This window comes from Sus scrofa, chromosome 4 (genome assembly GCF_000003025.6).
Source record: "Sus scrofa isolate TJ Tabasco breed Duroc chromosome 4, Sscrofa11.1, whole genome shotgun sequence".
In the NCBI taxonomy this organism is placed as follows: Eukaryota; Metazoa; Chordata; class Mammalia; order Artiodactyla; family Suidae; genus Sus; species Sus scrofa.
The window spans coordinates 127,702,984-127,715,417 of NC_010446.5; the positions used below are offsets into that span (position 1 = coordinate 127,702,984).

The 12,434-nt window shown below is 43.6% G+C and overlaps 1 protein-coding gene across 5 annotated transcripts in view; it reads right to left on the reverse strand.

The window, feature by feature from the left end:
• Positions 1 to 6,999, reverse strand: part of PKN2 (protein kinase N2) — a 130,886-nt gene extending 123,887 nt beyond the window's left edge. For 2 of the 5 annotated variants that reach the window (XM_021090337.1, XM_021090333.1), the window contains exon 1: positions 6,627 to 6,989. In XM_021090337.1, coding sequence (XP_020945996.1) covers positions 6,627 to 6,674 — 48 coding nt within the window. In that variant the 5' untranslated portion in view covers positions 6,675 to 6,989. Of the gene's footprint in view, positions 1 to 5,877; positions 6,293 to 6,626 lie in introns of those variants that run through there. The other 3 variants (XM_021090332.1, XM_021090335.1, XM_013997432.2) reach the window with 3 other exon arrangements.

Consider the following 12,434-nt stretch of genomic DNA (forward strand, 5'->3'; position numbering starts at 1 on the left):
CTAGTAAGTAAAATAGAATACAAAGGGAGGAAAAATATCAAATCAATATGTTGTACACCTTAAAATTACACATATGTCAAATACATTTCAACTTTTATAAAAGGGAGAAAAAGAGGAAATGGACCCAAATGTCATGTAAGTTGGAGAGCTTGCAGTTACCTCTGATAGAACCAGGAGCACCTTTAATTGCCTTTTGTGCTTTTTTGCATTTTCCAGATTTTCTAGAATGAACTTGTGCTAAACTGACAATTTAAAAAACCATAAAATCTGTCTTACCCATCTGCCTGCTTTCTCACACACCACATTCCTCCAACTCACCCTAATCCTCCCAGCGCACAGCCAGGCTCCATCCCAACACGGCTGCCAAGTGAGACGTCACTTTCTGACTTCCCCTCAAATGGGTAAAAAAACAAGGTGCTACACGGAGGTATAAAGTAATTAGTGCAGAAATCCCCTTTCAACTTTTTAAAGGAGTATTTTTGCGACAACAAATTAGAAATGTAAAATAAAAAAAATGTAAATTAGGAGTTCCCATCATGGCCCAGTGGTTAACGAATGCGACTAGTATCCATGAGAACGTGGGTTTGATCCCTGGCCTCACTCAGTGGGTTAAGGATCCGGCGTTGCCATGAGCTGGTGGTGTAGGTCGCAGACGCGGCTCGGACCTGGCATTGCTGTGGCTCTGGCGTAGGCCGGTGGCCACAGCTTCAATTAGAACCCTAGCCTGAGAACCTCCACATGCTGCTGGTGCAGCCCTAGAAAAAGGCAAAAAGACAAAAAAAAAAGAGAAGAAAAGAAAAGAAATGTAAGTTAAAGATGGAGTTCCCGTCGTGGCGCAGTGGTTAAGAAATCCGACTAGTAACCATGAGGATGCAGGTTCTATCCCTGGCCTTGTTCAGTAGGTTAAGGATCCGGCGTTGCCGTGAGCTGTGGTGTAGGTTGCAGACGCGGCTCGGATCCCGCGTTGCTGTGGCTCTGGCATAGGCCAGTGGCTACAATTCCCACTGGACCCCTGGCCTGGGAACCTCCATATGCCGTGGGAGCGGCCCAAGAAATAGCAAAAAGACAAAAAAAAAAAAAAGAAATGTAAGTTAAAGAAAACTAAGTAATTTCTTCTATCAATGATTATCATCAACCTCTCTTATCATAATCAACAGTCAAGACATTTCTCATCCTTAGTGACAAATGGAGCCTTCTCATCAATGCATCCAGTACCTACTAAGTGTCAAACACATAGTTTGGTTACATATGAGCTTTAAATTTTAGGACAAAGTTTACCTTATGGACAGTCTACAGAGAAAGGTAAAATCTTTCGAAAGGTTTTGGGCAAACATTCGATAACTTTCATCAGAAACAATAACTGTTAAATGAGGAAACCCCACAAAATGGTTATTTGTACTGCTGTTCTTTTAGACCGTCACTCCTTATTTGCAGTAATGAGGCATTAGTCAATTACAGACCACTAAACAGAATGCTGAAATCACTTTTCCTTGTTAGAGAGGAACCTAACAAGTAGTATCAAGTTTAACAAAGTTAACTCTGGCAAACTACAGTTTGGACAAATTTTTAGAAAGTTCACACATTTACAACACTGGAATGCAAAACATTTATGGGTTCACAGCTTTAAAAATGGTGTAGTGGAAAAGCTATAAATCCGAATTCCAACGCAGACTTACAATGTGACCATGAACAATTTACTTAACTATTCCTGAACTTAGTTTCCTGATCTGTAAAATGGAAATTAACAACACCACTGTTCGGTGCAAAGATTATATGAGGTGTACAGAGTACCAAGTACAACGTCTGACATGAAGCAAATAATCAATGACTGTTAATTGTACTTCGCTTCCAGAAGGCAAAAGCCATATCCTGTCACGGTATGCCCTTCCATATACCTTTGGCAGACAATGTTTCCTGACACGAATCCCTGTAATTTAAGGCTAACTACCAAGTCTTAAATTTAAGACAAGACCCCACCAAACTCCTAGAAGAGAACATAGGCAAAACATTCTCTGACATCAACCTTACAAATGTGTTCTCAGGTCAGTCTCCCAAAGCATCAGAAATAAAAGCAAAAATAAACCAATGGGACCTAATCAAACTGACACACTTTTGCACAGCAAAGGAAACCACTAAAAAAAAAAAAAAAAAAAAAGACAACTTACAGAATGGGAGAAAATAGTTTCAAATGATGCAACTGACAAGGGCTTAATATCTAAAATATACAAACAACTTATACAACTCAACAGCAAAAAAGCCAACAACCCAATGGAAAAATGGGCAAGAGACCTGAAGAGACATTTCTCCAAAGAAGATATACCGGGAGTTCCCGTCGTGGCGCAGTGGTAACGAATCGACTAGGAACCATGAGGTGCGGGTTCGGTCCTGCCTTGCTCGGTGGGTTAACGATCGGCGTGCGTGAGCTGTGGTGGTGCAGACGCGGCTCGGATCCGCGTTGCTGTGGCTCTGGCGTAGGCGGGCTACAGCTCGATTCAACCCTACCTGGAACTCATATGCGCGAGCGCCAAGAATAGCCACAACAACAAAGACAAAAGACAAAAAGACAAAAAAAAAAAAAAAATACTCAAAGAAGATATACCGATGGCCAACAAGCACATGAAAAAAATGCTCAACATCACTGATTATTAGAGAAATGCAAATCAAAACTACTATGAGGCACCGCCTCACACCTGTCAGAATGGCCATTTTGATAAGTCTACAAATAACAAATACTAGAGAGGGTGTGGAGAAAAGGGAACCCCCTACACTGTTGGTGGGAATGTAAATTGGTACAACCACTACGGAAAACAGTATGGAGGTACCTTAGAAAACTAAACATAGAACTACCATATGACCCAGCAATCCCACTTCTGGGCATACACATGGACAAAACTTTCCTTGAAAAAGACACATGCACCCACATGTTCATTGCAGCATTATTCACAATCGCCAAGACATGGAATCAACCTAAATGTCCATCAACAGATGAATGGATTAAGAAGATGTGGTACATATACACAATAGAATACTACTCAACCATAAAAAAGAACAAACTAATGCCATCTGCAGCAACATGAATGGAACTAGAGATTCTCATACTCAGTGAAGTAAGTCAGAAAGACCAATACCATATGATATCACTTATATCTGGAATCGAATATATGGCACACATGAACCTTTTCACAGAAAAGAAAATCATGGACATGGAGAACAGACGTGTGGTTGCCAAGGGGGAGGGGGAGGGAGTGGGATGGACTGGGAATTTGAGGTTAATAGATGCAAACTATTCTCTCTGGAAAGAATAAGCAATGAGGTCCTGCTGTATAGCACTGGGAACTATAACTAGTCACTTATGATGGAGCAGGATCATGTGAGAAAAAAGAAGGTACACATGCATGTGTAACTGGGTCACCTTGCTATACAGTAGAAAACTGACAGAACACTGTAAACCAGCTATAATGGAAAAAATAAAAATCATTATAAATTGCCAAAAAAATTAGAAAATAAATGTATAAATCTAAAGTAAAATAAAAATTAGGCTTTTGGAAAAAAAAAAAAGCTAACTACCTCAACCTTCCACCTGAGAAAGTCACCTCCATCTAAATAAATTCTGCTGAGAATGGAACTTGAGATTCCCAATACTTTATTAGTGTGCTACTCAATATTTGGGTCTGCATTCTACAAAATTACTGCTGGAGCCAACATTTTCATTTTGAGATCTTTATATAGTTAGCACTAATTCAGCTTCCTTGCAGATTATTTCTAATTTGAACTCACAAAAAGATCTCACTAATTTCCCCACTACACTTCAAACAAAAAAATAAATAGGACTTAACAAGTTAATTATGAGACAAAAATTAGAAACTGCCAATTAAGTTAATATTTTTAACAGCCTATATATTTTTTTTACCACAGCAAATATTCTTCCTTACACATTGATGTCTCTAGGCATCAAAGTTTGTATATATTTTATTAATAATTCCTTGTTGAGTAAACATCTCAAACTATTAGCAAGAGTTAGAAACACTGCTTCATGGAACTATTAATTAACAAGACGCTGGTTTCAATTTTCTTTGTCTTTCCACAACCAAAAATTATTCATAAGCCAATTCTGGCTCAAGTAGTAAAGTATTTCAAATTCTGCAATGTAACTTGAAAAGTAATTTTTGAACAGTTGGATATAAAATGTTTCTAAATAAATAAGCACTGATTTGATTAAAAGTAAGTTGTAGCATGTAACCTTCAGAGTGAGACAAGATATGGCAAAGCAGTAATTTTTAACTAAAAAGCAAGTGAACTTGCTACACAAATTACTATTTAAATACTTAAAATCTGTATGGTAGAGAAGCACTAAGAATTTCATATTAAACAACTTTTCAAATTAAGTAAGTTCAAACAATTTAGAAGGCTTTTAAAAATTGGTTCTCCAAACAAGCTCAATAAACATTTGGTTACTATAGTCTAGTTTCATAATCCAATGAAATGATATATATTTTATGAAGCAAATTTTATCATGGTTTATCTTGAGTGATAATACAAATAATGTTCTCAATTATTTTAATAAACAAGATAAAGTTCAAATGCAGTAACTTTTATTAGAACTGGGAGTCAAATACACAGAAAAATGCCCTGGATATACATGACAACCTGTAAGGTAACATCTAATAAAAACAACTGTTTTTTTTTGGAGGGGGTTACATTTTAGTTTATTTAAAGTTCAATTTTATTTTTTTCCTTCTAACTTGTTTTCTTTTTCTTTTCTTTTTTACATTTTTAAGTGATTTTTATTTTTTCCTTTGTAGTTGGTTTACTAAAAGTCTAACTTTAGATTGGATGTTCCCCTGGTTTGGTCCCGTTTTAAAAATACTTACATTTAAATTTTCCTATTTATTTGACTTGCCTTTTTGTTATTGTAAAAAATGATCTTATTAAAAGGTCCTAAATGTTGTATTTTAATATATATGAAAATAAAATTTCACATTCGGTGTCAAAATGTGTTTTTGTGTCAACTTTCTATAAAATACAAATAAGGACGCCAAATACTTTGATTCTGAAGCCAATCCGCTCCAAAAAATTAAAAAAAAGGTCCTGTCATTTTCATGGCTTCTTCTCAGTCAGAAGTTTGCTTTTCATATTTCAAGACTGCAATGGAAAGCACTTTGGATGTGCCTCAAACGTCAGTTTAAAAGCTCTTGTAAAGTAATAATACAATAAATTCCATTCATTTAGCAAACTGGTATGCTGTAAGACCTCCTTACAAAAGGCCAAGTGTAATTACAACAGTATATAGCAACATGTTCAACGATACGAAATTCAGCTTTGCATCTCCAAAGGATTCCAAATTTGCAACAATGCATTGACATACCTTGTTGAAATCTATTTTTATGGAGGAAATATCAACTATTATAACAATGCTTGCAAGCTCACAATAAACCAAGCTAATATGGGGATTTATCGAAAAATACATTTAAACAGCAAAAAATTAAGAAGCAACTGAATTGTGACATCATCAAGAATCAACTCTTCGGAGTGTCCAGATTCAGGCTTCTTTAAAAAATTAACTGCCCAACGCACAAGAAGAAATGTAAGGAAGCTATTTTTTCCCTTCTCTTAATTCCCATCTCAGCCTTCTAGCAGCTAGAAGACGACTATATTTAAACAAACCAAAAATAAGTTTAAGTCAAAGAACCAGCATGAAACTTTAATCCAGATGCAAACATCTCTTGTACACTCCCAACTAATGAAAAACAAACCCAACAAGGTAGCGCATGTACTCTATACATCAGAGAGACCTAAAAACAAAAAATCATGCCTACATCATGAAATATTTGGCTGCAAAATGTTAGGAATAACATTGCTACTCGACGTGGACTTAACTCATTAAGGGATCTATTCTGTCCTCATCTTCTGCAAGCATGTGGTGCCCAACATTCTCCCTCCGTCGACTGCTCTGTACTTTGTAAACAACTTCTGTAGCTCTTTCTCTGCTCTTCAAACAGGAGGGAAAATGAAAGCCTGAAAAGCATCAGCATCCGAGCTTCCGGATCTGAGCCGGGAGTAGCCGAGGAGTGGACCGAGAGTACCTACCCCTTGGTTTAAAAAAGCAAATAAAAAACGAAAGGAAAGGAAACAAGGGTAGCCCTCAAAAGCGAAGAAATCGAGTCCGCGAAGAGGGCTGGGGAAGCGAAGCAAGCGTTTGGAGAGACACGTTTCTACTTTTTTTCTCTTCTTAAGAAACTTGTCCGGGGGCTGGCAGTTGTGGGGGCGCTCTTTGTGCGGAGTCGGAGGGGAAGGGGAGGGACGAGCCCACAGCTCCAGTCATTCAAAGGCGTTTAAGGAGCGGAGTTCCAGGGACGGGCGGGGCGGGGCCGGGGTGGGGGGCGCCGGGGTGTCCGCGGGCGGGCGGCCCTGACCCCGCGGAGCGCACCGGCCGCGCCACGGGACCCCGGGGGCGGGCACGGGAGGGGCGGCGCGCCGGGCTCCGGCTCCCGCGGGAAGCGGCTCCGGGGCCGTCCGGGGGCGCCCGCACCGGGCGGGCTGGGGGCGCGGCGGCCGCACGGCTCCCCTCGGCCCGACCCCGCGCCGGGCTCTGCCCCTCCTGCCGGCGCCCGGGCCGCGGCCCTTACCTGCAGCTCGGTGAGCAGGATCTCCCCCCGCTCGGGGTGGGACGCCATTGCTCCGCTCCGGACTCCGCACCTGGCCGCGGCCGCCGCTGGCGAAGGGAGAAGGCGGGACGGGACCGGAGGGCGAGGAGAGCCCTAGGGCTTCATGGAGGCGCAGCCCCGGCTGGAGGCGCGGCTCACTCCGCCGCGGTCATGGAGAGCGGCGGGGAGCGGGGCACTCGGAGCGGGCTCCCCTCGCCGCCCGCCGCCGCCCGCGCCGGACAGTCTGGCTCAGTCGCTCCCTCCGGGCGACGCCAGGAGCCGCCTCAAGCCTCTGGGTCCGGGGCGGTGCGGCCGCGGCGGCAGCTCCTCCTGTCGCACCATTTGGCTGTCACCGCGTCGCAAAAGCGGCCTCACTTGGCGGCTGCCCGGGCACGTGATGGGCGCGAGAGGCGGGGCTGCTGGGACCCGGGGGCGGTGCGGCGCGGGGGGCGGGGCGGGGCGGAGGGGACCCCGGGGGCGGGGGCGGGGCGGAGGGGGACCCTGGGGCGGGGGCGGGGCGGCGCGGAGGGGGACCCCGGGGCGGGGCGGGAGCGGCGCGGGGGGCGGGAGCGGCGCGGGGGGCGGGAGCGGCGCGGGGGGCGGGGCGGCGCGGAGGGGGACCCCGGGGCGGGAGCGGCTCGGGGACCGGTGGCGGGGCGACGGGGACCCCGGGGACGGGAGCGGCGCGGGGCGGGGCGGCCGCTGTCGGCTCCTCGGCGGGGCTGCCATTGGTCCCCGCTGGGGTGAAAATGAGGGGAAAGGACTGGGCTCGGGACTCCCGGGGGGCGGGAAGTGGAAGAAGAAAACACACGCCCGCTTTCCTGCTGCGTTTAGCGGCCTCCCCGTGAACGCTGGAAAGCGGGAGCCTACTGCTGCTCTCATCTCCCAGGGCCTCTTTCTCTTTTCTTGCCGAAATTTAGGCCCAACGTAAGCGGACCCCTCTCTAACTCCGCAATCCACGCACACCTCACGGATTACTCCCCTCCCGCAGCAACCCAAACTGTTAATCTTGTCTTCCGCTCGCTCCCACCCCCAGCGCGCCTTTGCGACCAGTAAGGTACAGTGCTGGCTCAGCTGGGGTGCGGTCTGAACCCTTCAAGAAAGGTTAGCGGCTCGCGATCTTTGGCCACTTTCATGCGCAGGTTTTAAAGATGCCTCTTCCCAAGCGCTGCACCACATTGTTTAGACTATGGTAATCCCCTGAGTTTAGAATTTAATTAGCTGGCTTCTTGAATTGTTTTACTGAATTTAAAGCGAAGGAGATCGGGCGGCATTAGCCCCACGATTGAGAAAGAGCCAGTTTTCCCTGGTCTAGTAAACATGCAAACTAGCCTGTGTGTTAATAACATATAGCTAAGTAGTCTAAGTTTGGATTTCGGAAATGACACTATCATATTCAGGAATGTCGATAAAGTCTCCAACCCATAGCTTTTGTTTTGACTGAGCCCTGAATGGATATTCTAGGCAACTGTTTAACTTTTGATTATTTGAGCCTGAGATACAATGGCTTTGTTAAAAGCTACTTAGAGAAAGTGATAGGGATTGTTTAGATAGCCACCTGAAGAATGGCTGGCGTCGGTGCACTTCTGAAGAAGTGTACAATCATAAACTTCTCTTACACTCCGTGTAAGATCTGTTGGGCTAATGCTAGGACTTATGTTTATCTTTTTGTCTTCTAAAGTCTAATGCATTTGTTTGAGAAACATTTCTTGAAGATCTGAGAGTTCTGTAACTCCCACTCATGTGGTAAAATTTTTCTGGTGAGTATCTTAAAAGTTTTAAAACTGTTTGTATGTTTCATACATTAGCGTGGTTGAATAGGATAATTAAAATATATAACAACACTTGGGAGAGCCAGGATATAAATGCCCTCCTAGTGTTCTAGGCCCTGGAGCTATAGCTAGAATTAAAAAAAAAAAAAAAAAAAAAAAAGAGTCCTTGTCCCTGGAGTGATTGAGTCCTTTGGAGAAACAGACTCTGTCCAAACAGCTATAATTCAATTTTAAAAAGTAGTCACAAAATACTAGGGCACCACTGCATTCGAATACACACACACACACACACACACACACACACACAGTGTGTGTAAAAAATACACATAAAATTTGCCATTTTAACAATTTTAGGTATACCGTGCAGTGGCATTAAATGCATGCAGAGGTATTTTGCTTCTTTTTCCTTTGCTTTACCCCAGAATATATTTGAGATGGCTGACACACATAGTAGGTGCTTAATTTAATGATGTAATTAAAAAGCATCCCATGTAAGTAGTTAGAAATTTAGTCAGTAAGGGAGTTCCTGTCATGGCTCAGCGGTTAGCAAACACGACTAGCATCCATGAGGACACAGGTTTGATCCCTGGCCTAACTCAGCGGGGTTAAGGATCCAGCGTTGCTGTGAGCTCTGGTATAAGTTGCAGACACGCTGGGATCCTGAGTGGCTGTGATGTAGGCAGACAGCTGTAGCTCCAATTGGACCCCTGGCCTGGGAACCTCCATATGCCGCAGGTGCAGCCCTAAAAGGTTAAAAAAAAAAAAAAGAAAAGAAAGAAAGAAAATAAATTTAGTCGATAAGCATTGTTTTAAAAATAAATTTAGATATGAGAAAAATGTTCACATTTTAGTACCATGGAACTTTAAAATGAGAGAAGACTTAAAATGTCTAGTCCGGGATTTCCCGTCGTGGCGCAGCAGAAATGAATCTGACCAGGAACCATGAGGTTGCAGGTTTGATCCCTGGCCTTGCTCGGTGGGTAAAAGATCCGGTGTTGCCGTGAGCTGTGGTGTAGGTCACAGACGTGGTTCAGATCCCACGTTGCTGTGGCTGTGGTGTAGGCCGGCAGCTACAGCTCCAATTGGACCCCTAGCCTGGGAACCTCCACATGCCGCGGGTGTGGCCCTAGAAATACAAAAAGAAAAAAAAATGTCTAGTCCAACTCTTTTTCTAGGTAAAAGAAAATAAGCCGTAACTTCCTTAACTAATGAGGAGCATGGCAACATTATTACCCAGTTGCAGAGATGGAAACTGGAATTTAAATCTCCCAGCTGCCAATGCTGTGCTTGTTCAAACCTATACCATATGCTGCTCTAAGTACGTTAAATTGACTCATTTAAACTGAACTCAAGGCATTATAGTCTTTTGAATTTTTTACTATAGAAGAAGACTTAGGTAGTTCTTGTTGTGGCTCAGCCGTAAGGGGCGACTAGTATCCATGAGGATGAGGGTTCAATCCCTAGCCTTGCTGAGTGGGTTAAGGATCAGGCATCGCCCTGAGCTGTGATGTGTCACAGATATGGCTCGGATCCCGTGTGGCTATGGCTGTGGCTGTGGTGTAGGCCGGCAGCTGCAGCTATGATTTGACCCCTAGCCTGGGAACTTCCATATGCCAGGCTGCGGCCCTAAAAAGACAAAAAAAAGAAAAAAGAAAGATGGGAGTTCCCGTTGTGGCGCAGTGGTTAACGAATCCGACTGGGAACCATGAGGTTGCGGGTTCGATCCCTGCCCTTGCTCAGTGGGTTAAGGATCCGGCGTTGCCGTGAGCTGTGGTGTAGGTTGCAGACGCAGCTCAGATCCTAAAAGAAAAAAAAGAAAGAGACTTCAAACTTTACATATTGCTAGTGCCAAAACAAGTATTGATGGTCATTTTAATTTTATATATCACAAGTAAATGTAAGCAATCAGCTTCCATTAAAACATAAAAATGGTTTAAAGTCACAGGAATTATTTCTGAGATTAGTTATGTTGGAGAAAGTAGTACAATACAAAGGGGGACCAAGACATAAAAACTGCTTGAGAATCTGGGCGATGTGATGATTTGAACAGTAAATTAGCTCAAGCTGAAAACCACTACCCAGATCACAGTTCGTGTTCAGGGGGAAAAAAGAACAAGTAATTGGATATGGAACACATTTGTCCAAATGGAGCACACCTGGAGTTTTAGTGGAAATGCGTCAGGTTGATTTAGATGAGCTGTGTTCAGTCCCTATCCGCAGAAGTTTTTAGGGAATCCTTAGTTCACTTCCAGTTATGTTCTAATTTATATTTTAAAAGAATAATTTCCACATAAGAAATTAAAGACCTTAAAAAACCTGACTTGTACCCCTAGTTTTACAGGAGGTTCTTTTAAATTTTCCGTAGATATTTTAAAGTCTTTAAGGAATAGAAATGATCAAACATATAGTAATAGTTTTAATTAACAGTAACTAGGAAATGTCTTCTATTTTCTCTTTTAAGAAGGAAGAAATGTTCCAGGAAAAAAAAACCTAGGAGACCTCAATTATCTTTTGTTGTTTTCTGTGCTGTTGGTGAGAAAGAAACATTCAGACGTTCAGATGATAAGGCTTCTCTTTTCCCTTAGATCCCAAGTGAAATGAGAACTGTACATCCAGGGAAAGGGTCAGAAACTTGTATTTTGTGAGCCACACTGTTTTCATCGCCTTGCATTTTACAGTTCTCTTTTGTTCTTAATATTTAGTAAAGCATCTTTTGAAATTCTAGCTTATCCCAACCTCATTATGGAGCATCCAGGAATGGGTTTCTTGGTTTTGCTTTGTTATTGCTATTTTTCCAATATTATGTTTTAAAAAAAAGGAAAAAGGAGTAACCTCCTCCTGCCGAGGGATGAAGTGAAGTAGCAATGATAACAAAGGGACAGGCTCCCGAAGCAGAGGCAAACTCGGAGTCAGAACGACTAGGTCACCACCCTTTTCTTCCTTAGAACACCCTTGGAGGGGTTGTTGCCTGGCATGCTCTGGGAAGATAATTTTGACAACAAGGATGGTAAAGTCAAGAACACAGCTGAGTAAGCGATAGTGAATATAGCAGATACTTTTGGGTGTGTCTACTCAGCCTGCATTCCCTTCTCGGATAATGACTACTGTTGCCATTAAAGAAGTCTCTGTAGGAGTTCCCGTTGTAGCACCGTGGAAACAAATCCTACTGGTATCCCTGAGGACGGGGGTTCAATCCCTGGCCTCATTCAGTGGATTAAGGATCTGGTGTTGCCACGAGCTGAGGTGTAGGTTGCAGATGCAGCTCGGATCTGGCGTTGCTGTGGCTGTAACTTTGGCGTAGGCCAGCAGCTGCAGCTCCAATTCCACCCCTAGCCTGGGAACTTCCATATGCTGCAGGTGCAGCCCTAAAAAGCAAAGGCAAAAAAAAAGAAGTCTCTAGCTATTTCAGCAAACTGTGGGTGGACCATGATAGAATATGCCCAAGTTTAGCTAACCAGATGCTCTCCCCCAGGAATGTGGAAATAGAATATTGGAATGCTGATCAATCGGTGGCCCTTGAATGGAAGGTATTGTGGTTCTAGGGCCACAGTGGGCATTTTCCGCCATGTGTGCAAATGAAGAAAAAAGCTGTCCTTCGTAAAGAGAAAAGCCCTTCCTCCCTTTCACTGGAAGTGCAGGGGTTTCCAAGGCTTGCCCAGTCTTTCTCTTCGTGGGACTTGTATTTTAGTTAAACATATTTAATGACAGAGAAGGTGAATTCGGAGTATTTTGAACACAGGTCAGGCAAATGTTTCCTAAGTACTTCATTTTCCCCAGATACAGACCCAGGAGCGGAATTTCTGGATACTCTGGTGGTTCTCTTTGTAGTTTATTGAGGAGCCTCCATACTATTTTGCACAGTGGCTGCACCCGTTTATGTCCCACTAAGAGTGGACAAGGGTTCCCTTTTCTCTGTCTCCTTGCCAACATTTATTTCTGCTCTTCAGTCATTCTTAAGAGTAGGAGGGCTCCTGAGCGTTAGAAGAAAGGGCTCAGTTTCATTGCCTCTAAAGTCGAG